This window comes from Nerophis lumbriciformis, linkage group LG08 (genome assembly GCF_033978685.3).
Source record: "Nerophis lumbriciformis linkage group LG08, RoL_Nlum_v2.1, whole genome shotgun sequence".
NCBI lineage: Eukaryota > Metazoa > Chordata > Actinopteri > Syngnathiformes > Syngnathidae > Nerophis > Nerophis lumbriciformis.
Genome location: NC_084555.2, coordinates 47,311,717 through 47,337,500, shown reverse-complemented (window position 1 = coordinate 47,337,500; position 25,784 = coordinate 47,311,717). Strand labels below are relative to the sequence as shown.

General features: G+C 40.4%; 2 protein-coding genes across 4 annotated transcripts in view; both read left to right on the top strand.

Annotated features, from left to right (window-relative positions):
• LOC133611214 (uncharacterized) overlaps positions 1-25,784 on the top strand; it is a 261,184-nt gene that overhangs the window by 170,819 nt on the left and 64,581 nt on the right. The gene's annotated exons all lie outside the window — the stretch shown is intronic.
• rnf17 (ring finger protein 17) overlaps positions 3,474-25,784 on the top strand; it is a 38,902-nt gene continuing 16,591 nt past the window's right edge. The window contains exons 1-24 of the mRNA XM_061969093.2: positions 3,474-3,618; positions 7,564-7,676; positions 7,743-7,840; positions 7,941-8,004; positions 8,148-8,237; positions 8,313-8,416; positions 12,410-12,578; positions 13,886-13,962; positions 14,053-14,127; positions 14,217-14,482; positions 14,554-14,637; positions 16,544-16,702; positions 16,779-16,950; positions 20,853-20,994; positions 21,069-21,256; positions 21,332-21,461; positions 21,545-21,707; positions 21,808-21,923; positions 22,005-22,122; positions 22,200-22,317; positions 24,065-24,307; positions 24,982-25,129; positions 25,203-25,315; positions 25,387-25,477. Of these exons, the coding sequence (XP_061825077.2) occupies positions 3,495-3,618; positions 7,564-7,676; positions 7,743-7,840; positions 7,941-8,004; positions 8,148-8,237; positions 8,313-8,416; positions 12,410-12,578; positions 13,886-13,962; positions 14,053-14,127; positions 14,217-14,482; positions 14,554-14,637; positions 16,544-16,702; positions 16,779-16,950; positions 20,853-20,994; positions 21,069-21,256; positions 21,332-21,461; positions 21,545-21,707; positions 21,808-21,923; positions 22,005-22,122; positions 22,200-22,317; positions 24,065-24,307; positions 24,982-25,129; positions 25,203-25,315; positions 25,387-25,477 (3,165 nt within the window). The 5' untranslated portion in view covers positions 3,474-3,494. The remainder of the gene's footprint in view (positions 3,619-7,563; positions 7,677-7,742; positions 7,841-7,940; positions 8,005-8,147; positions 8,238-8,312; positions 8,417-12,409; positions 12,579-13,885; positions 13,963-14,052; positions 14,128-14,216; positions 14,483-14,553; positions 14,638-16,543; positions 16,703-16,778; positions 16,951-20,852; positions 20,995-21,068; positions 21,257-21,331; positions 21,462-21,544; positions 21,708-21,807; positions 21,924-22,004; positions 22,123-22,199; positions 22,318-24,064; positions 24,308-24,981; positions 25,130-25,202; positions 25,316-25,386; positions 25,478-25,784) is intronic.

Below are 25,784 nucleotides of genomic sequence, written 5' to 3'. Positions count from 1 at the left end.
CTTCTTTCTGGGTTGTGGGGAAAAGCGTTGTAAAAGTTTTCCACAATTCTAGTGGGTGGAGCAGCCCCATGCTGCACAACAGGGCATTTATACACATCGAAAAATTAACGAAGAAGCGCCGCAAACACATAACATCAGCTCAAAGTTAGTAGCAGTAATGGCGCCCTGTAGTCAGTTTTGACCAATCATTGAGTAGATTGCTTAGTAGCCGAGCTGTCCATACTCTCTTTATACACGGCATGTATTAATTTCTGCAGGAAAAGCGCAGAACTCTCAGCTTTCTGAAAGATTTGCACTCTGTTACAATATTTTATTTAATGCCACTGTATTCAGTAACAGTGGAAGAGAAAGTCGAACTAAGATAAGAATAACCGTACTAAGCACTGAAAGTGGGAAATAAATAAAATGTTTGGATGTAATAAGAGATGATGAAATGAACTGGAAATATATAAAAATATACAACACACGGTGGCAATAAATATTTCCACAATGGATTAAACAAAATAAGCACTGGAGAAACAAATCACTATTGCACGCCAGTATTACCATATCTGAGTTATTGTGTGGAAATATGGGAGAAATAAGATTACATTCACTAACAGTGTTACAAAAAAGATCAGTTAGAATAATACATATTGTCGGATACAGAAAACATTCAAACCCTTTTTTTATTGAATCCAAAACATTGAAACTCAGTGATTTTGGTGCATTTTACAAACAGCTAAAATGAAGTGCAACGCAAACTATAACCTACTATACCTAAGATTTTACAACAATTCTTCTCAATAAAATCCTTGGAGAGAAAACTAATTGAAAACATTTCCATGCACGTACGACACTTAAGACCTTTAGCATATCACTATGTGGAATTAATTTCTGGAATGGATTAAGCAAATAACTCAAACAATGTACTAACATGATCAATCAATCAATCAATGTTTATTTATATAGCCCTAAATCACAAGTGTCTCAAAGGGCTGCACAAGCCACAACGACATCCTCGGTACAGAGCCCACATAAGGGCAAGGAAAACTCACCCCAGTGGGATGTCGATGTGAATGACTATGAGAAACCCTGGAGAGGACCGCATATGTGGGTAATCCCCCCACCCCAGGGGAGACCGAAAGCAATGGATGTCGAGTGGGTCTGACATAATATTGTGAAAGTCCAGTCCATAGTGGATCTGACATATTAGTGAAAGTCCAGTCCACAGTGGATCTAACATAATAGTGAGAATCCAGTCCATAGTGGGGCCAGCAGGAGACCATCCCGAGTGGAGACGGGTCAGCAGCGCAGAGATGTCTCCAATCAATGCACAGGCGAGCGGTCCACCCCGGCTCCTGACTCTGGACAGCCAGCACTTCCTCCATGGCCACCGGACCTGTGTGTCTCCACCTCCACAATGGAGAGGGGGGCAGAGGAGAAAGAAAAGAAAAGAAACGGCAGATCAACTGGTCTAAAAAGGGGGTCTATTTAAAGGCTAGAGTATACAAATGAGTTTTAAGATGGGACTTAAATGCTTCTACTGAGGTAGCATCTCTAACTGTTACCGGGAGGGCATTCCATAGTACTGGAGCCCGAATAGAAAACGTTCTATACAGACTTTTTTTGGGCTCTGGGAATCACTAATAAGCTGGAGTTCTTTGAACGCAGATTTCTTTGATGCCTAACACAATGAGGAAGAATTATGATAATCGTCTTGAACTTATTGGAAAAAGGTCATACTCAACTATTTATTACTGGAAAAAAATAACTGTTGTATATCTTTGGGTTGATGAGGCTGTAATGGAAATACCGAAATCCTGTAAGAAAAATGCGACAGTGTTTTTTTGTTTTGTTTATTTAGTAAATATAAAGCTTACTGAGGATTTCATTGCAACAATGTCAGTACTTATGTGAGACCAACTACAAAATGTGAGTATGACAATAATTACTGGGAAGCCATAGTTTAAACAATACTATACAATCACACCCAAATGCAACACCTTTTGTTTTATAATATGCAACTCTATTTTGTTGTGTAAAACATATGAGAACTGTAGAGCTTTCCGAGGGATAATCCCGTGAAAAAGGACTCGCCACCGTTCAATTTGCACTGTTATTACAGGACTTTTTGCAGATGATGTGGTCCTGATGGCTTCATCTGGCCAAGATCTTCAGCTCAAAGCGACTGGGATGGGAATCAGCACCTCCAAGTCCGAGTCCATGGTCCTCGCCCGGAAAAGGGTGGAGTGCCATCTCCGGGTTGGGGAGGAGATCTTGCCACAAGTGGAAGAGTTGAAGTACCTCGGAGTCTTGTTCACGAGTGAGGGAAGAGTGGATCGTGAGATCGACAGGCGGATCGGTGCGGCGTCTTCAGTAATGCGGACGCTGTATCGATCCGTTGTGGTGAAGAAGGAGCTGAGCCGGAAGGCAAAGCTCTCAATTTACCGGTCGATCTACGTTCTCATCCTCACCTATGGTCATGAGCTTTGGGTTATGACAGAAAGGACAAGCGGCCGAAATGAGTTTCCTCCTTTAGAGATAGGGTGAGGAGCTCTGTCATCCGGGAGGAGCTCAGAGTAAAGCCGCTGCTCCTCCACATTGAGAGGAGCCAGATGAGGTGGTTCGGGCATCTGCTCAGGATGCCACACGTCCGACCGGCAGGAGGCCACGGGGAAGACCCAGGACACGTTGGGAATACTATGTCTCCCGGCTGCCCTGGGAACGCCTCGGGATCCCCCGGGAGGAGCTGGACAAAATGGCTGGGGAGAGGGAAGTCTGGGCTTCTCTGCTTAGGCTGCTGCCCCCCGCGACCCGACCTCGGGTAAGCGGAAGAAAATGGATGGATGGATGGATGGATACACCTGAAAATCAGGTGTATTATACATTTCTTTAAGCGACAGCAGTGTGCAGCTGCATTTTACCACATCAGGCCGTAAGACTCTTGAACGCATCATAATTATCCCCTCAACTCCCCCCAAAATGGATTAACTCACTGGAATATAAAGACAATATAATATACATCCATAAACCTGGATACATATGTATCTGTACAGTAATCTATTTATTTATATCTGCACCTTATTGCTTTTTTTATCCTGCACTACCATGAGCTAATGCAACACAATTTTGTTCTTATCTGTACTGTAAAGTTCAAATTTGAATGACAATAAAAAGGAAGTCCAAGTCTAAGTCTAAGTCTAATTTAATAGTGGACCGTCACATTACAAACCAGTAAGAGTATGTTGTTCTGCCCCACTGTAAACTTAAACCACAATACTAACAATAACCATTGATTGTGTGGCTGGTGTTCATTTTTCCCAGGTGTATTTGAAGTAAACATGTCCAAACTAAATTATCTGGGCACAATTGAACTTTAGTTAAAGTAAAACAGCAGGTTGAAGCTGTGTTTAGCGATATTAATATGAATTAATATTGTATAACACGACTCACGAGTTATAATTGAAAAAAAAAAATAGGACCTACTTGAATGAATGTGGGTCATGTGACGAATGGCGCCATTTTGTCTTCAAAAGTCCATCAACAGGTGCACTTCGCCTTCATCAAACATGGAAGACGACAACCAACCCAACGCCGTCATTTGCAACTTCTGCGGGAAAGCTTTCACGCTACCCGGTAGGATGTTTACAGAATTACAATAAGTACAACAAGTATATAACAGTAACGATAAGAGCTTTGTCTTTATTTTGCCGCTCGCTAGCTCCGAGTAGCAGTGTTTAGCTAGCGGCAATAAGTGGTATTACAACTCCACGTTGTCTCAAACACGGTTACATTCAACGTATTTGTTGTTTGAGCGATGTTTAAAAGCAACATAATTCAAGGTATATTTACTAAGAGTCGGGAAATGTTGGTTTTACCACCTTTCAATCAGTCACATCCAACTTTGGTTAACCAATGTGTAATGTTATTGATTAAATCAGGGGTGCTCACACTTTTTCTGCAGGCGATCGAGCTACTTTTCAATTGATCAAGTCGTGGGGATCTACCTCATTCATATATATAATTTATATTTACTTATTTATGAAATATATGTTTTTGTTAACAAGTTAAAGGTGCTTAATGATAATACAAGCATGTTTAACACCTATAGTTAATATTGTTAATAAATTAAAGGTGTTTAATGAAAATACAAGTTTGTTTAATACATATAGTTAATATTGTTAACAAGTTAAAGGTGATTAATGATAATACAAGCATGTTTAACACATATAGTTAATATTGTTAAGTTTAAGGTGTTTAAAGATAATGCAAACATGTTTAACACATATAGTTAATATTGTTAACAAGTTAAAGATGTTTAGTGATAATGCAAGCATGTTTAACACATATAGTTAATATTGTTAATACATTAAAGGTGTTTAATGATAATACAAGAATGTTTAACACAGTTAATATTGTTAACAAGTTAAAGGTGTTTAAAGATAATACAAGCATGTTTAACACTTATAGTTAATATTGGTAATAAGTTAAAGGTGTTTAAAGATAATACAAGCATGTTTAACACATATAGTTAATATTGTTAATAAGTTAAAGGTGTTTAAAGATAATGCAAGCATGTTTAACACATATAGTTAATATTGTTAATACATTAAAGGTGTTTAATGATAATACAAGAATGTTTAACACAGTTAATATTGTTAACAAGTTAAAGGTGTTTAAAGATAATACAAGCATGTTTAACACTTATAGTTAATATTGGTAATAAGTTAAAGGTGTTTAAAGATAATACAAGCACGTTTAACACATATAGTTAATATTGTTAATAAGTTAAAAGTGTTTAGATATAATACAAGCATGTTTAACACATATAGATTCCTTTCTTTCATGAAGACAAGAATATAAGTTGGTGTATTACCTGATTCTGATGACTTGCATTGATTGGAATCAGACAGTAGTGCTGATAAGGTCCGCATTTTTGAATGGAGGAGAAAAAAAGTTCTCCTTTCTGTCCAATACCACATGAAAGTGGTTGGTTTTTGGCATTTTATTTATCCAGCTTCCGTACTCCTTTGTATACACTTTACAAGAAATACATTGTCGGCAAACTCCGTAGCTTGCTAGCTTGTGCACGCCAGCTTTCTGAGATTCTTATTTTGGTAGCGCAGGCAGGATGAAGTAGCGCTTTTATTGTGCAACTGTGCAGTCGGTCTTTGGAGTTTTGACGACAGGTACGGCGCCAGAGTCTGTTGAAATAAAGTGTTTCTCGCCTTCCAGTCGGTAATTTTAATGAGCTGGCAGCAGCCAGCGTCATCTCAGAAGACCCTCGGGTGCCGTGAATGTCAATCAAGTGACGGAAGTGACGTCATAGTGAAGATTTATGATCGCTCATTTTTAGGACTATTTTTTTAATGGCTGGCTGGTGATCGACTGACACACCCTCCGAGATCGACCGGTAGCTCGCGATCAACGTAATGAGGCAAGGTGATCATCAAGTCTTTAAAGGGGAATTGCACTTTTTTTTTGGAATTTTGCCTGTTGTTCAGAATCATAAGAGAGACATGAGGATGGATGTTATTTTCGTAATGCTTTCTAAACATTAAATAAATGCAATCAAACGTTTGCTTACAATGGAGCCTATGGGAGCCGTTCACTTCTGCCCATGAAGCCCCTAAAAACATCCAAACATCTCCATTAGGGTTTTATACATATGATGCAAGTATATATGTAATGTAGCAAGGGGCCCATTAATAACTTAATATTTGTGTATTTCGATTATTTTAAGCATTAATATAAAAAACTTGCTTTTTCCCCCCGTTCATCACGGATTTCCGCTCACTACAAATTTCACGAGAGCAAACAAACATAATAAAACACCACTTACTGTATAAGGTCTGCTGTCATTAGGATGCAGACTGCTGGGCTGTTCATATATTCAATTTAGTTGAAGAATGTCTCATAGTCCTTGCATTGAAACAGGGTGTGGATGTGAGGGGGACCAAGCTTTTTTCGTGTCGCTTTTGCCAGTTCCAGGTTCTGAATGGCTGTCAAAGTGTCACAACTTATTTTTTTGTCATAAAAAAATACAATCATGTGTGCTTACGGACTGTATTACTGCAGACTGTATTGATCTATATTGATATATAATATAGGAACCAGAAATATTAATAACAGAAAGAAACAACCCTTTTGTGCAAATGAGTGTGAATGAGTGTAAATGGGGGAGGGAGTTTTTTTGGGTTGGTGCACTAATTGTAAGTGTATCTTGTGTTTTTTATGTTGATTTAATAAAAAAAAATTAAAAAAATAATAATTTTATTTTTTTATTTCTTGTGCGGCCCGGTACCAATCAATATACGGACTGGTACTGGGCCGCGGCCCGGTGGTTGGGTACCACTGATCTATATGCACGTTTTTTTTAGTTTGTTTTTTTCAAAATAAAGCACAGAGGAACTTTTTATGATATTAAAGATGTTTTTCAAATGTACTACGGCCAATAGTGCGTAACTAATAAACTATATACAATATATCCATTCATACAATATATTATCTTTATTTCATTTGTTTTCATGTAAAAGAAAACTATTTTGAAGGTGTAGTGATATTTATCTTGCAGTGGCTATGTATGTAGTCACTTCTATAAAAAAAAAAAAAAGTGAGCAACAGTACTACGAAGTTAGCACGTGCCTCGCGGATGTGATCGCCGCGTCTAGCTTTCTCGTCAGGTTCCGAACTTCCCCATTTGCATCTCCTTCTTTTTTGTTTAAAGAAAAAATGGCACCGTGATAAAAAAAGTCACAGTTGGAGTTCTATTGCCAGAAGCTAGGCAGATAAAACGAGTTAGATGCTACCAAGCTAAGACAGTCACAGATTAACCTGTGGCAGACTGTTGTTGTGGTCATTCGATGGACTCTATTGATATTTTTTAGACTATTTTTAAATCTCATTTTGATAGATAAAAATGTTGTCATTGTACAATGTATACAAATAAATTGAGGGGTTAGGCTTCCATACAAAAAAATTATTGTCAGGTTCAAACACTGATGACATCTATTAAACAGACAAGAAGCAAGGAATTAAACAGAGACCGAATTCAATTTAGCTCATTGACGAGAAACGTCTGGGCTGTACTCTTTGGACAGTCTTCCACCACGCTCTGACGAAAGGTCGCACGCCTCGTCTTTTATTTGGACTTTCCCTGATTACATGGCAACAGCTGTTTCTAAAGGAAGGGGGGTCGTAAACAGCCGTCGCCTTTGGTTACAAAACAGTTCAAAGAAAAGGTGCCTGGAGGGGGGTCAGGTCCTGCTTCCTCTCCGCTTTGTAGATCTCGGGTCAAGACAAAATCTTTCTGTGGATTACAATAGATCAAAGAAACCGACACCTTCATGTCGCTTCCCATCCTACACAGTGGAGTTTTACAAGACATTTGATTGGTAAATTCAAAGACAGCTTTTGTCTGCTCGCCGGGAACTCATTGAAACACAAAGTTTTGTGATAACTTAGATACAATTATTCTGACAATTATAGCATCCTCCAGCATTTTATCTATGACCTCATGGATTTAACTGCAGGTGGCTTCTGTGTTGTTCTGACCCAATGTTTGTTTGCCCACACATTTAGAAGATGAAGTTGAGGGCAATCTTCCACGTTTGTTGATATGCGGTCACATCTTTTGCACATCCTGCCTGCAGTCCATTGAATCCAGGAACATCGTGAGGTGTCCCGACTGTGAGGTGAGAATGACATTAACCCAAGCATTGCTTGTAGACAACTTTGCTCATGAAATTCTGTCTTTGCAGGTGATATCAAGCCTTCCAGAAGAGGGCGTGTATGGGCTTCAGGAGGACACACGAATTATTGGCCTCATCTACACTATTAAAATGAACAAGACAAGAAGGTGAACTGCTGTTGTCAACATGCAGACAATGATTTGTCTCAACGGTACAGGTTTTTATGTGGGACATGATCTTTGTATATTAAAGCCAGAGGTCCGGTAGGTCAAAGAGTCGCGGAAGAACATTGGTTTCCCCAAACGTTGATGGCAACAACGATGTTAAGCAGGTAAGTTTGGCTTTGGGAGACAGGGTCTACAATTCATGTCTGGCTGTGAATGCTACATGGTAAAATGTATGCAAATGTTCAAATAAGATCTTCTAACACTTCATATTTGATGACTAATGCCAATGGTGAATGTTTTTTTTCAGCCAGCGGACCTTGAGGCAATCGAGAGGGCTGTGGAGCAAGCGTTGGCCATGGCCGCAGAACGTCTGGCCAAGCTGGAGAACCTACACGAGGTAGAATACCCACTTTCACCAGGTTGAGGACTTGAGTAAAAACACTGAGGTGCACTTGTGTTTTGATCTGTGCAGACTTTGACTACAGGCCTTGCTGAGCAGGTGAGGCGAGAGCGAGCGCGACTGGAGATGGAGATCAACCTGGCTGCCGACAAGGCTCTGTACGCTACCCAGAAGTGGTACGACAACGAATGGCATTTTGTAACATGGAGTCAGACGTGTGTTCCAAATCGCGCATATCCACACTTACATGTAGCATTTTGAGTGCATTCCCACTCGGGATGTAACGATAAACCGTAATAATGGTAATCGCGGTAAATCTCATGAGGTTTAGAATTACCATTTTAAATTAAAATGATCAAAAGAAGGTAATTGATAACTGTGTTTTGATAAACTTACGGACGGACTAATACCAGCTTGTTAGCTTAAATGCTAACTTGAAAACAAGAGACATTAACATCTTTCCCCGCTAATATACGACATACCCCAATTTAAACTTGTATAAACACATTACTGTCTGAGCAACTAAGACATACCTGCCAACTACTCCGGTTTTCCCGTAATTAGTACGGTTTTCATCAACCTATTCCGGGTTACGGTTGCAGTGATTAAAAAATACGGTTTTTCATTCATTAAAATCTTTTTATTTTTTTTTAAGTTTTATTCACGAAATCGCGTAACAACAATGACATTCGACCTGCTTCCCGTAACTTCCTATCGAGCCATTCCGCGAGGCTATTTATAGCACCGCTGCCAAGCACGAGGCACCTGTTGTCATTGTTTCGAAACGAGCGAACGATCATGGAATCAGCCGGAGAAAAATCGCATACGAGTCTTAAACCAAAAAGAAAACTGCAGTCATTCCGTGAAGAATATTCAAAAGCCTATCCGGGAATAATTATCCGTTCCAAAAAGGGTGAAAACTACGCGAATTGCACCTCGTGCAGACAAGATTTTTCGATCGGACACGGAGGAATTAGCGATGTAAAAGACCACGTTGGGACAAAAAAACACAAGTCTAATGCCGTTGCTAGCGATACAAGTGGAAAACTTTCGACGTTTTTCGGATTTTAGCCACAAAAAGGTAATGACACCAATGTTATCTATTGGAATTGTTTAGTACTGTTATACTGTTAAAAGTGTTTATACTATTTATGCTTTCAAGTCCAAGTTGAAGAAATCTTGTTAAATGTTGACAGCATAACTACCAAAATACAGAAGTATGTCCTTAATATTTTTGCAGTGCTATTTCTGTTGAAAAGTTAAAATGATTACATTAGAGATGTGATGTGCCACTTTTCAAGTGTCTGATGGCTTAAATTAATTTTCATTCATTTTTCATATTTTGAATTATTTTGAAAGGCTTACAAAAAAACTACATTTGAATTGTAATTCCATGCTATTGACAGGACTATTAATTTTAATGAAGTTAGCTTACCATGTTTACAGTATGATAATTGTGATAGAAATGTGAATTTTAGGCACAGAATATTTTTTACAATTGAACAAGGCAGTAGATTATACAAGCTTGGACAGAAAGTTAATAATGACACCAATTTTTTTTTTAATGGAATTGTTTAGTACTGTTTTACCATTTGTTTACTGTAAAAAGTGTTTATACTGTTTATACTTTCAATTAACAAATTGAAGTCTTGTGAAAGGTTGACAGGATAACTGGCATTAACTGTCAAAATAATTTCAAACTATTGAAGTTAGCTTACAGAATAAACATGTCAATCAACCCATATGATTTTTGCTGTAATATTTTTGTTTTGAAAAGTCACTGTGACTGATAGAAAAGTGATGGTTTTAGCAACATTTTAACCTGTCTGAATGCTAATAATCATTTTGCGTCGGGGGGCGAAGCCTGAACCCCCCACCCTGGACCCTGGCTACTAGGTTTTTCTGATTTCAAAAGTTGGCAGGTATGCTAAGATATTCAATTGTGCACATTAAACCTACAGAGTTATCAAGTTTTACTTCTGCCGAGTTTTACCGCCAGAAATAATAGATTTATTTCGTCACGCACTTTTGATTTAAAAAGGCACCATATTATTAGTCCGACCTCTTAAGATTCTACACCCCCACAAGGTCTTTGAGGTCTGCTGAACAATATTTTCTTGTTGTCCCAAAAACCTAGTTAATGTACAGAGGGGCTTGTGCGTTTTCTGCTGTGGTTTTTTGGACGTCTGCCTCTTCAATTACTTTTTAATCACGTTTTATAACATTTTCCTGTTTTATTTTCTTTTATGTATGTATTATTTTAAGTTAAATATTTATTCCACTATCCTTAGTTTGATCCTGCTTTTAAATGTGTGTTTTTAACTACTGTGCAGCACTTTGTGAAACTTTGTTTTTTGAATTGTTCAATGTAAATAAAGTGAATTGGATCGTACATAAATGTTAAAGTGCTACAGTACAAAGCAATATTTGAAACAATTAAAGCTTAGCCAATAAAACAGATAAAATGCTAAGACTAAAAACACTACCAGTGAAGAATAAAAACAACATAAATCATGCAAAATAGTTGTGTTTTTAGCTCGGTTGGCAGAGTGGTCGTGCCAGCAACTTGAGGGTTCCAGGTTCGATCCCTGCTTCTGCCATCCTAGTCACTGCCGTTGTGTCCTTGGGCAAGACACTTTACCCACCTGCTCCCAGTGCCACCCACACTGGTTTAAAAATGTAACTTAGATATTGGGTTTCACAATGTAAAGCGCTTTGAGTCACTAGAGAAAAGCGCTATATAAATATAATTCACTTCACTTCACTTTTCTGTGTCTATTTATTTTAGTTATTATAATTATTAGGGATCTTTCTGTGTGGAGTTTGCATGTTCTCCCCGTGACTGCGTGGGTTCCCTCCGGGTACTCCGGCTTCCTCCCACCTCCATAGACATGCACCTGGGGATAGGTTGATTGGCAACACTAAATTGGCCCTATGTGTGTGAATGTGAGTGTGAATGTTGTCTGTCCATCTGTGTTGGCCCTGCAATGAGGTGGCGACTTGTCCAGGGTGTACCCCGCCTTCCGCCCGATTGTAGCTGAGATAGGCTCCAGCGCCCCCCGCGACCCCGAAGGGAATAAGCGGTAGCAAATGGATGGATGGATGGAGTTTAAAAATCTTTGGTCAAACGATTACAGTGCATTCAATAGGGGTGTAACGGTACACAAAAATTTCGTTCGGTACGTACCTCGGTTTAGATGTCACGATTTTGTTCATTTTCGGTACAGTAAGAAAACAACAAAATATAAAAATGTTTTTGTTATTTACCAAATTTGTAAACAATGGCTTTATCCTTTTAACATTGGGATCACTTTAATAATTCTGCCCACGTTAATCAATATTAAACTGCCTCAAGTTGTTGCTCAGATTAAATACAATGACAAAACTTTTCTTCTACATATAAAAAGTGCAACATTAAACAGTTTCAAGTCAACTCATCATGCATAATTTATTACAGCATTTGGGAAGCCTGTAGTTGATTTTTATTATGTAAATGTTATATTTTTATCAACATGTGATAGCAGGGACCCTGCCATTCAAAACTAGGTTGCTGCATTTCTAATGATTAATGTAAATATTGCTGAAAAAAATGGTACAATAGCAATAGGAGAGACTATTCATCCCTGAAAACCATGTAGTTCATGTAGGCTTAATGATGCAGTTACATTATTATATCAACTATCAGAGACAGAAACTCTTCATTTAACATAATGTCCTTTTTTGCTGCTTCAACACAGCTCAATCAACACAGAAAAAGGTCAAGTGAAATAACAGACAGACAGGGCTTTGCTATCCGTAACACACACACACACACACACACACACCGCAAAATGAGCTAACGTTACGCTAAAAGCGAATTAGCCTTCACCTCAAGCCGGGACTGCGAGCGAGCTGACCATTGCCATCTTAGCTGTGCAGCGGTAGAGGACAGACTACCTTGAGTGGTTGCAGTTCACAATAAGGAAAGGAAAGGAGGAAGCAATTCATATTGGGATGGTCCTTAAGCGACAGTAAGCAAGCACGAGACTAAAAGTGTGCATCCTCAGGAACTAAGTACACAGTGTTCACAGTATACTTATTGAAGTGGAAGTGTGGGGTTTAAAACAGCTGGAATTCATGTTCACAATCATTTCTAATGTAATAAGTAGTGGTGTTTTTGGTGTCCACAGGCGAGACGTAGAGCTTAGTCAGTTGAACAAACTGGAAGCTCGCTTCTCCAGCAGCCAGGCGGAGGTGTACAGCGTCAAGGAGCAGATCACTTCCCTGGAGAACGCCATGCACAAAGCCAAGAAAGTGTGCTGCGTGCCCTTCTTGAAAGAATACTGTGACTTGGACAAGGTGCGCCATTTTTAATTCATTCTCATGTTTGCTAATCAAATTTGTTCCGGAGTCAAAGGCACACGTCAAACTGTCAATCGAAATGCATGTTTGAGTCTTGTGGAGACAAACAAGGAATCTCAACTCTTTATTGCCCCAATGGCACAACTCTCATACTTACCTCATACTCTCATACTTGATCTGCTGATATGGTCAGAGTGTAGAAGCGTCACCACCATGACGTCATCCCGAATCTATGGAAATTGCCGAAGACATTCAGAGCGGATTACTCAAAATGGCCATCCGAAATTGTTGCATTTTTGTGATGTTTAGACTGTGTTTTCACATACTTTGCAGAATAGAAGTACAATTGGGTATGGTTTAATGCAGACCTGGGCAAATTAAGGCCACATGCGGCCCGTTAAGCTTTTCAATCTGGCCCACCGGACATTCCCAAATAATGTTTTTAGATCTTTCAACTGTAGCTGCCATTATGATATGCAGTGATGTTTTTAAATGACCGTAAGTATTGAACTATACAAAGTATTTCAATGGTTGAAATCTGCACTTTTGTATATACTATACAGTATATACTAGTTACGATGGTAATCTAAGTCACAGCAGCTCAGACGAGGCACCAAGCAGTGTGGGTGGGGAGCGTTTCCACAGAGTGTTTCCAGAGCGGCCAGCCTGAAATGCACGTGTCAGGGAGAGAAGGAGATTTTTACATCAAAGTTCTAAAGCTTAGTGATATATCTGATTGTAGGTGGGGTTTTTTTACCCTTCGCATTCATATTTCGCGGTGTTCGTTGCATTTTTGTTGCGTTTCGCTTGATTGTGAAATATGTCGATCGAGAAGGGGTGTGACGTTCATATGTTGTCAATATTCAGTGTTTTATCGTGCATAGTTAATATTGTAAACCCCACATTCTTTATTTTCATGTACATTCTGGGTGTCTCATTCAGTATAAAAAAAGTAAAATTCCATTCCGTTTTTAAGGCGGTCTGTCATAACGTTTTTAGCATTCAATCAGACATTATTGTTAGGTTTTGTATTAGCGTTCCTAAAAATAGATATACCGGCCCCCAGACACATTATTTTCTCTAAATATGGCCCCCCGAGTCAAAATAATTGCCCAGGCCTGGTTTAATGTATACAATGAAGCACAACTCAGCATAAAAAGTCAACTTGTTTTTTCATTATACATTTATTTTATTAACCCATTCATAAAATCACAAACCATGGCAACTTTTCGAAAAAGCTGTTGCAAAATCAGACATTTTTGTCTGTAAAACATTCTTTTCAAAAAGGCGATAAATCTTGACAGGTTTTGGAGACTCTGCAGGCCCCTGTAGACCACCGGTCCTTCAATACCGAGTGCCTCACCATGAGCTCTGGATTGAGGTTTGTCTCAATAGGACAGTTGGACATTTATGCAACTATAATAATTCTATGCACAAAGATAAAAATAATATTTCTATGTGTTTGGTGTAGTGTTATTTTCAGGTCATTTCATCAGGCTCAGAGCGTGGCCTTGTTAATGAAGATAGAACAGAGCAAGCCAGAGCCGTAGGTCAAACGCACCATTTTAACAACGCATACATTGTTTGTGCTGAACTCTTTTTTTTCTTTTTTTTTTTTTCTTTGTTTGCTTTCAGCCTGCCTGTTATGGTGGCACCACCCTACCAACATGGTGATGTCACCCGGCATGCTGGGGTCTTAACAGGCAGCCAACGCAGTCGGAGCAGACCAAAAAGTCCTCAGAAGCCAACGAGTCCGCCAGGAAGGAGGTCACCGTCCTATCGCCGCTCCTCTCCCAGTCCTGCGTGTCGTAGCAATCTTTTTTGCCGCAGCTCCTCCGCCTCAAGACAGTCCACTCCTGACGTTGTCATTGAGGAGCTTCTAGTAGAGGAGGAACAACATAGTATGTGTACATTTTACTTTGTATCCATCTACTGTACCCATCTTAGTCACTTTTTACTACTTTTTCTCTAGTTGTCCCGCCCACTGGGCCCGAGCTGGCCAATGACAAGCGGAGGGCGCGAAAGAGAGGAAACGTGTTTGACAGTGGGAGAAACGGTAACAATGTGTGGTCGTATAAAGTTGAACAAATTTGTGCAACACTGTTTCCTCTTGATTGAAAATTGAGTTGAATTGAAAATTAAAATAAGCCATAATACCTTTATATACTTACATTTTTTAAATACGAAACATTACATGAACTATAATGGACACGGTGCCAAATGTGCGGCTAGAGATTACAATTTACTGGACAGGCGGTTCGCTTCACAAAAATATTATTTGCGGCGTACGTTTTACGTCGATTTAGCCATATTGTACTGAGCAGCCAGGACAAAGGTAGGGATGTCCTAATCCAGGTTTTTGCACTTCCGATCCGATACCGATATTGTTTTTGCACTTCCGATCCGATACCGATACTGACCGATAATGGCCTATCCGAGCATGAATTAAAGTTTAAAGTTATTTAGCCTACTTAGTTGTCAGAATCATGTTGAAAAGGGTTTTAGTACTCTTGATAACAACTAGCCAGCTGAATTAGGGGAGTTTGAATAATACACAATGGTTGGTAACAAGAAACTGACCTGTTTATTCAAGGATAAACACAAAATAGACAAAATTATACATGACAAACAGAAATGGCATCATTGAAACTAGGGCTGGGCGATATGGCCTTTTTTTAATATTGCGATACACGATATATATCTCGATATTTTGCCTTAGCCTTGAATGAACACTTGATGCATATAATCACATCAGTATGATGATTCTATGTGTTTTGATTGATTGAGACTTTTATTAGTAGATTGCACAGTGAAGTACATATTCCGTACAATTGACCACTAAATGGTAACACCCGAATAAGTTTTTGCAGGGGTCCACTTCAATTGATTCATGATACAGCTATATACTATCAGATATATACTATCATCATAATACAGTCATCACACAAGATAATCACATTGAATTATTTACATTATTTAGAATCCAGGGTGTGGAGGGGGGCGCCGGATGTAAGTGTCAAAAAGACAACTAAAAGAGTTTGATATGAGAATAAATCTAAAGTTAAAATATAGGGTAGAAATGCACCCATTTGCAGGAAATGTAGTCTTGATTTTCAAAATGTTCTTTCAAGGCTTGCATGTCTACATTAAAACATTCTTCTTCATACTGCATTAATATATGCTACTTTTAAACTTTCATGTAGAGAGGGAAATCACAACTAAAAAAAATCGGTGTTCATACGGTGTTGACGTGGAAATGTTTGCCTCGGCGATGGTGTGACGTGTGGCACCGAATGGAGATAAGCGTCTCGACAGACCTTACAATATTTGAACAATGATGACGAAAACTGTTTTCTCTGTCGTGTCCGTGTGTCGAAAATTGTTATGCGCTTATTTTTTTATTTGATTTTGTGCGTGGCATAGATTTGCCGTGCGCAGAGGACGCTTGAGCAGGCGCGCACCTTAGCGGCTGCGCTAGCATCACAGCTAACGTTAGCCATGCTGCTACCTCGCTCTCTGCTGGGAGAGGGCGTATACGTATGTGACAAATGACGTGACAGTATGTGACGTGTGTAAGAAGGTGCGCTCGCTGTCTGTGAGAGGAAAGAGTGAGAAGAGCCTGTCGTGTAATGCCAGCAGCTAAAAGTAACTGCGTTAGAATCCACAGACCTGTGGATGTGCTGAAGGTATGCTGGAAAATGCGGAACGGAGCTTAGGGAACAGCAGAAAAGTGGAATGTATTATTTAAATCAGTGCGTTGGAAAACACGGACCAGAGTTTTTTTTTAAACTGGATCTGATCGGCATTTTCCCATGCCTTGCCGATACGCATTTTTTTGCGAATATCGGCGGCCGATCTGATCCAAATATCGGATCGGGACATCCCTAGACAAAGGCGGATGGACACAATTTTCATATCCTGATCTATGGTTGTCACTGTACCATTTGTCCTCTTCCCTTCAGTCAATCAATTGGTGGTGGTGACACACGTGGTCAATCCTTGTCACTTCTACGTGCAGTACATGGCAGAGAAGTGGGAAAGTGACCGTCTTTCCAGAAAGATCAATAACTTCTGCGCTCGAGACTATAGCATGTTCACCTTCAGTGACAGAGTGGAAAGTGGTGTGTGGGTTTTTTTGTCACTCAGCCTTATTAGTGTATGAGCTACGGTGAGTAACATATATTTGTTTCATTAAAGGCTCTATAATATTTGCAAAGGGCAAAGAAGATCTTTGGTGTCGGGCAAGTGTGCTTGAGGTCTTCCAAATTGGTTGCGAGAAGATGGTGAAAATCTGTCCCGTCTCCCAGCTTGCCAGTGTGCAAGTCTTCTTCATGGACTACGGCTTCACAAAGAACATCAGCGTGGAAAGGTGGGCAAAAACAACACAATGTAGGAAATGTTTTCATGTATAAAATGCAGTAGGGCTGTTCGGATACAATACTGATATTACAGCCTTGATTGTTGACCCGATACGATATCCACAAGAATCCTACTTGTATTAATTTGTAGTGTGGAATGTTAGAAAAGGTTTGATTTGGTGAAATGAGTCAAACAGAGAATTGTGGGCATTAGAAACACTAACCTATGTATTATTAAACGTCTGGAATTAACTTACGCTGTTTTTAAGACTAGGTTCAGGCCCCTTCTACACTAAACCGGCCAAGGTTATCCAGGGTAAATCCCACCTAACCTTATCCTTGTCCTCACACACACAATGGTCGTTTAGGATCCCCTCCGTCCGCTGGCGCAACGCAACCTAGTATGCATGCGCAGAAAATGCGCACGTCATAGTCACCTCCAGTGTTGCTTTGTGTGCAAGTTCTTAAATTAAATGTAACTTATCTGAACAATATCCAGTGTTATAGTATTTCAATTAACTGGAATGCAGTGTGCTGTGGGGCCCTATTGTAGTGAATCACACATGAGCCATCATAAATTAATCAAATCTTTAATAGACATGTAAAAGTTAACAATGTGACAAAGAACATTTGACACAATTAATCTAGGGAACTAGATATCTGGTCAGGACACTTCTCACTCTTTTGCCTTCGCCTTCATTGTCCATTCCTTTTTGGTGACTTTTGAGTCCGCGACATACATGGCGGGTAGGAATGTCCGGTAATGTCTTTTTACCGATATTCCGATATTGTCCAACTCTTTAATTACCGATACCGATATCAAACGATACCGATATCAACCGATATATAAAGTCGTGGAATTAACACATTATTATGCCTAATTTGGACAACCAGTTATGGTGAAGATAAGGTACTTATAAAAAATTTTTATAAAATAAAATAAATAAATTAAAAACATTTTCTTTAATAAAAAAGAAAGTAAAACAATATAAAAACAGTTACCGTATTTTTCGGACTATAAGTCGCAGTTTTTTTCATAGTTTGGCCGGGCTCCATTGCGATTTATATATGTTTTTTTCCTTGTTTATTATGCATTTTCGGCAGGTGCGACTTATACTCCGGTGCGACTTATACTCCGGTGCGACTTATTCTCCGAAAAATACGGTACATAGAAACTAGTAATTAATGAAAATTAGTAAAATTAACTGTTAAAGGTTAGTACTAATAGTGGACCAGCAGCACGCACAATCATGTGTGCTTATGGACTGTATCCCTTACAGACTGTATTGATCTATATTGATATATAATGTAGGAACCAGAATATTAATAACACAAAGAAACAACCCTTTTGTGTAAATGGGGGAGGGAGGTTTTTTGGGTTGGTGCACTAATTGTAAGTGTATCTTGTGTTTTTTCCATCCATCCATCCATTTTCTACCGCTTATTCCCTTTTGGGGTCGCGGGGGGCGCTGGAGCCTATCTCAGCTACAATCGGGCGGAAGGCGGGGTACACCCTGGACAAGTCGCCACCTCATCGCAGGGCCAACACAGATAGACAGACAACATTCACACTCACATTCACACACTAGGGCCAATTTAGTGTTGCCAATCAACCTATCCCCAGGTGCATGTCTTTGGAGGTGGGAGGAAGCCGGAGAACCCGGAGGGAACCCACGCAGTCACGGGGAGGACATGCAAACTCCACACAGAAAGATCCCGAGCCTGGGATTGAACCCAAGACTACTCAGGACCTTCGTATTGTGAGGCAGATGCACTAACCCCTCTGCCACCGTGCTGCCTCTTGTGTTTTTTATGTTGATTTAATAAAGAAACAACAAAAAAAACAAAAAACGATACCGATAATAAAAAAAACGATACCGATAAATTCCGATATTACATTTTAACGCATTTATCGGCCAATAATATCGGCAGGCCGATATTATCGGACATCTCTAATGGCGGACAATAACTGATACAGTCTGCTTTGCCAGTCTAAATGCATTCAATGTTTTCCGTAGTCTTCACTCGACGGCCAGGTAATACAAAGCACACGCTACATTTATTATCACATCCACGGGAGCCCGCATTCTCCTTGTCTCCCCTTCGACAAATGGACGAAGATTTTCGGTAAGTACAATCACAGCTGACCCGGACATTCGAAAGTTCTCTTGCCGTCTGGGATGTGTAGTATCCGAAATAGCTGCAGTCGCGCGATTCCTTCACTTGAGGTATTCATGTGGGATTTCCACAAGCGTCTGTACATGTAGAAGAATGAGAAACACGGGCATGTCTAGATGACTCGCCTCCATCTTTCAATCAATCAATCAATCAATGTTTATTTATATAGCCCTAAATCACAAGTGTCTCAAAGGGCTGCACAAGCCACAACGACATCCTCGGTACAAAGCCCACATAAGGGCATCTTTCCAGTGGTTAGCTCCGGTTGTTATGAAGCTGGCTTTGGCGCGTTTTTTCTGACGTTACTTCCTTTCTGACTTCACTTCTTCTCCGAACTCAGTTTGTAAACGATCAACGAGTCCATACAAAGCTAAGAGCCGGAGATTCAAGAAATACACGGCGCACTTACCGTGTAAAAAATTATCCAAGGAGGGTAACCTTAAACGATTGGTACGGTACTAAACGATGGTTTAGTGTGGCTGACACGATGCTTAGGCTAAATAATTATTTGTTTAAGGGGTTATCTGGCTTAGTGTGGACATAGCCTCAGACTGCAGGTCAAAGTGGCCCAAATCTGATTTTTTCGAAGTCTTATTTTTTTTCCAACTGACTGTTAACTCGGCAGGTAAAATGTGATTTTTATCAGACTTCTGCCTTGGGGTACTTTGTATGTGTAAGTCATACACAATTATAATTATTTGATACCTATTTATGTTGACAAATGTGCTGTTTTACCCTGCAATATTGTTAAATAATTATTACATATGTATAGCTCAGTGGTTCTTAACCTGGGTTCGATCGAACCCTAGGGGTTCGGCGAGTCGGCCTCAGGGGTTCGGCGGAGCCTCCACATCCGACTTATTGTGTAAATAAAAACTTCTCTCTATCAGCGTATTATGGATACCCCCAAACAATGTTCCCTCTAATTTTCCATCTGATATGCAGGTTGTTTGATTGATCGATTGAAACGTTTACTAGCAGATTGCAAAGGAAGAGAATACATTTAATTAAACAGTACAGAGTACACAGTACAGTACATATTCCGTACAATTGACCACTAAATGGTAACACCCGAATACGTTTTTCAACTTGTTTAAGTCGGGATCCACGTTAATCAATTCATGGTAATGTGTGTAAGGTGTGTAATTTGTTGTGAGTTCATGCACTGTGTTGGTTTTGTTCTTTGAACAAGGTGATATTCATGCACGGTTCATTTGTGCACCAGTAAAAAAAACATGACTTTTTCTTGAATTTGAAAAAAAAAAACATTTTATTTTTCACTAAAGAAGGGTTCGGTGAATGCGCATATGAAACTGGTGGGGTTCGGTACCTCCAACAAGGTTAAGAACCACTAACTTTAGCTGGTGTGCTATTGTGTGCTTAGCTGCTGTTTCGCTGCTATCTCGTAGTAGGCTATAGCCTAGTATGTTTACCTTTTATAAATGACTTGACTAAAATAGAAGAAATTGTGTGCTTTTTGGAGGACATTTAGTAGTAGAAACTGGCTTTCCAGCTTTGCACAAGTATACACATGGCAGGACTGCTTGTATCGGACATGATGTCACATATTTCATCTACGTTCTAATCGTGATGAATCGGAGAATCAATAATTTTTCCCACCTCGAATATCAATATTGAATGCGGACAACCGTAATAGTGAATATAAGTATTGAGACACCTAAAAGAAGTGGAAAAACTTGCAAGTTTAATGATTAACAGCAAGCCCTTTTTGCAGGGAGGTGGCGAGCCCAGAGCCCTCCGTTAACAATTTGAATAATCACCTGAGGAAAGTGAACGAGGCTGAGAATGCAGAGTTGAGCCGCTTTTGTCCTCAGGCCATCCGGTGTGCCTTCAAGGACCTTGTCCCCTACAACCTGGTGAGACCACCGCCCTCTGTGGATGACACTAACACATTGTTTACGCGTGTGCGTGTGTGTGCGTGCGTGTTCAGACAAAGGGCTGGAGCCAAGAGGCCCAGGTTGAGTTCTGCAGAATTGTGGGTTCTGCAGCCGTGGAAATGCATCCATTGGGTCAAGACAAAGACTTTCTGCTGGTGGACTTGAAGAAAGCTCCAATGGACCCATGCAGTGACGTTGCTATTTCTGTCCGAGAATACCTGGTGTTTGTGGAAGTGGCCAGGTAAATGACTCATGGCTATTGTCCATGTTTTTGTCCCGTGTGTGAAACATTTCAGTTTGTTTCTGCGGCTGGCAGGTTTTATTGTCCGGTTAAGCCTGGCAGGAGGCCACTCAAGTACTACCCTGCCGTGTATCCCCAAATTCTCACCAAGCACAACGGCGTGGTCTCACACATTAGCAGTCCCGGTGACTTCTACATTCAGCTGGTACTGTACCTGCCATGGACAAACAGGACAATCGCACATGCTTTTCGTCCGACTTGAAGAGTGCGTGTCCTCATTCTCACCAGACCGACAGCATGGAGTCCTTGTTGTTGTTAACCAAGCTGCAGGATTGTTACAATGCTGAAGTGCCAGCTGGAGAAGACCACCTCCTCATTTACTGTCCTGTCATTGGACAGGCTTGTGTGGCCCGTTTTGAAGACACCTTGTGGTACCGAGCTGAGGTCATAGGTGAGGATCTGGCATCACTCGCATCGTCAAATGGGGTCCTATACAAGAGCTGTACATGCAGGCTTTGCCACTCATATGTCTTTGTGTGTTTGTGTGTTAGGTCATCCGGGAGGTAGAAAGGTGGAGGTCTGCTACACTGACTTTGGAAACAAGGCCACAGTGTTGGTTAGTGACTTGAGGAAGATAAAGGATGAGTTCTTCTCCCTGCCAGCCTTGGTAAAAACACAAATGTTCTCTTCGGTGTAAACTCTTCTTCTCGGCCTCCAGTCAGCAAGACGTGTTGTTGTTGTCTTGAAGGCGATCCGCTGCTGCCTGGCAGACGTGCTCCCGCTGTCTGGAGAGACGTGGAGTGACTGCTGCATCAGTCGCTTTGTCAGCCTGGCTCATCACAAACTCTTTGTTGTTGTGGCGACAGGTCTATTGTGTGCTTTTACTTTAATGTATGTGTGTAACAACTGGGTGACAGATCGCTTTCTCCTTGTCTTTTTCCAGAAAAATCCCCTAAAAGCAAACCTCTGCCGGTCAAACTGTATGAGAGCGATGAGACTGACTCAAGCGCCGACATAGCTGAGGTGCTAATTGCAGAGCAGCTAGCCTGTTCCAAAGACGGGTAGGATTCAAATATGAAACACATTTCACCTGCAATCACTTTCCATTGAGGGCGTACTACTGGCTCATTCTACTGGACCTAGGCGCCATTCCTCCCCCTTCTCACTAATTCACTGATTCCGTTTGCTTGTCCGTTTCGGATTGTTAACGATAAAGTGATGCGACCGGATATTTGTTTCGAGAAGTGGCCAGTTCGGCGACAGCTGAGTGTGATTCTGTGCACACACAAGCGCTAGTGATGGGATCGGCAGTTCTTTTGACTGTACTGAATCACTAGAATCAGTTCCTTAAATTGATTCGTTCAAAAAATTTGTTCACCGAATCACTTCTGCAGCAGCAGTTCTGTGGGCAGGTCGGCGAATCATGAGTCAGTCAGTAACAGCTTCCCCAGCGGCAGATCTCGGTGTGTGTCAGTTCGCGAACGACACAAGCCCTCAGCACCCAATGAACGACACGCACAGTGACTGAACGAGAGCCTCAATGTGACGTCCTCCTCCGCGACACAGTCAGTTCTCTGTGTCAGTAGGTTCGCGAGTCCTGTTGTTAAATATGTTTTATTGCACTGAAATGAAAATAAGAAATAAATAAAAGTGGGAAATAAAAAAATAGTAATAGCCTACTAAAATGCTTGCAATCAACAGTTAAATAAATAGGCCTCGTTTGTTTAGTGCAAAAACAAATATTAAATTAAAAAACCCTTAACAAATGCCAACATAAAAACTAAATGTTCTGTAGCAAAGAAAATGTAAACTTAAATATGCAAACAAAAAGAAAATATATACCTTCAAAATAAAACAAATAAATTAAGAGCCAGAAATGCCAACATAAAAACTAAATGTTCTGTAGCCTACGTTTAAAAATATAACAAAGAAAATATTATCCTAAATGTGCAAACAAAAAGAAAATAAATAGGCTACCTTAAATAAAACAAAACAAATATTAAACCAAGTGCCAGAAAAGCCAAGATTAAAACTAAAATTTCTGTAGCTTACATTTAAAAATATAAAAATGGAAATATCAACTTAAATATGCAATAAAAAAGAAAATAAATAGCTTAAATAATATAAAAATCAAGATAAATAATAGCCTATGTATATGTACATACATTAGTTATTATTTTTATTTTAAATCTTCTCAAACAGCCTGCCCTACACTTTACCGCCCTACCCCCTCGCGTCGCTGCTGCTCAGCCTTGCCCTGCCTGCACTGACTTTCTTTCTGTCTCCTCTACTCTCATAACTTTATGTGTTGAGATAATGGGGACGGGGCGCGTGTGTGTGTTTGTTTTCATGTGGCTTGAGTCAACATTAGCCGTTAGCTTGGAGAATGAATGGAGAACGGATGCCAATGGCATGAAACATATCCCCGCGACGGGAGGAGAATCACTCGCGGCATTGGGGCAAGCAGAGCAGAGAGCGAGAGCGTTGTCGTTCACTGAGTGATTCATGTCGTTAATCCGCGGTGAACGAATCGTTCGCTCAGTCCCTCCCCCCGACGTCGAGGGTTCAGTGAGTCACAGAATGCGCCAGTTCCACTCATACCGGCATGGTCGCGGCGGAGCTCAACTGAACTGAGAAAAGAACGAATCAGTTCATGAAGTGATTCGGTTCAGTACGTTCACTCAAAAGATTCGTTCTTTCGAACGAATCATTCGCGAACGACACAACATTAACAAGCGCGCGCACACACACACCGAATGGGCCCATGTACTGTTCGTACGCTCTAAGTGAAATCCCTCCTTCCTGCAGGTTCAAGTCCACCGGCACAGAGAGCCCCGTGAATGACGGGGCCATCTGGGACCCGCCACTTGAGCTGAAGGTGGAAGCCAAGGGTCTGGATGCGTCTGGTGGCGATGCTATGGAATGCTTTGACTTGAAGTCTCAGCTCAGCCTCTCCAAAAGCCTGAGGGACTTGAAGGTCCGAGTGACCCACGTCTCCTCGCCAAGCAGCTTCTACGTCCACCTGGCACAAAGTGACGCTCAGCTCAAGAGGTCTAGAAGTGAAACGCAAATCCAATATTTTTTTTTATTAAGTGAAAGAAATATCTGTATCTGATTACTTTTGTACTATTTTCCAATCTAGCTAAATAACATACAGTAGCAGCAATGCTCACCTGTTGATTTGGCAACTGTTTGATTGCAACGGTGCTAAAATTGGTACAGTTCACATCTCAGGTTTTTGATTGATTGAGAAGTTTATTGACATCTTAAAGAATTGAATCAATGTAATGCTTTAAAAAGGAAAATGGATGGCACAAAAAGCCAAAAGGCTTGTTTCCATTGTGGTCCATTAAATATTCATCACATTTGATACATTCAATAATAAAAGATATATAACCTGTAACATGTATATAAAAAAATACATTAATAAAATAGATAAATTATGTACATATACACAGTATACAGGTCAGGTGATTTGAAAAACAATATATAAACAATTTGGGGGTGGGGGGTATATACACTATGTACATGACTATGCACATGTTGACTCCAAGAGTGTGCAAAACAGAATGAGAAAATATATATATATACACTATAACCACATATAAACCTGTTTGATGCTTCGAAGAGTTGCTGGGGTGCTTTGGTACTCTTTCCAACTTGTAGCAATGGAAAATCCATCAGGAAAATGCTGTGAGTACGATGAAAAACTGTTTGTCTTCCAGGCTGAGTGAGCTTCTAAAGAAGGCGTGTGAGCTTTTGGAGCCTGAAGCGGCAGCGTGGAAGCATGACATGACGTGTGCAGCTCACATTAATGGAGTTTGGGAACGAGGACAGATTTGCTCCGATGTCACGTCCAGCAGCGTTGTGGAGGTTGTATTCAGTTTAGTTGAAAACATAAACTCTCTTACCATCACTCATGAACATGTCTGTTGCCTGGCAACAGGTAAAGCGCTGTGACCACGGCAACAAGGTAAAGTTGGATGTAAACAACCTGCGACCACTGCCGTCCTCATTAGCGGGTTCCTTTGCACTGGAGTGCTCGCTGACTGACATCAGGTAAAACACATTCACACACACACACACACACAGTGAACATTTTCAGATGTTTTTCTACACACTCCCATCAGGCCAGCAGGGGGTCAACTCACCTGGACCGCCACAGCGTGTGACTTCATGTCATACTACCTGATAGGAGCCTCCACTCTCATTACCATCCAGGTCTGAGGAACATCGACTCCAAGACACTTTCATGACGTTTTAGACACCTTCATGTTTCATGTTCATGCTACTCCGTCACACCTTCATGCTACTCCGTGACAATTTGATGCCACACCATGATACCTTTATGCTACTCTCATGCTACTTTCAGACACTCTCATGCTACTTTCAGACACTTATTCCAGCATCTTAAAACAAAGCATTTAGCCGAGCGTGGGAAATGCAACTCTTCGCGAAGAGAAGTGAATTATATTTATATAGCGCTTTTCTCCAGAGACTCAAAGCGCTTTACATAGTGAACGAGACA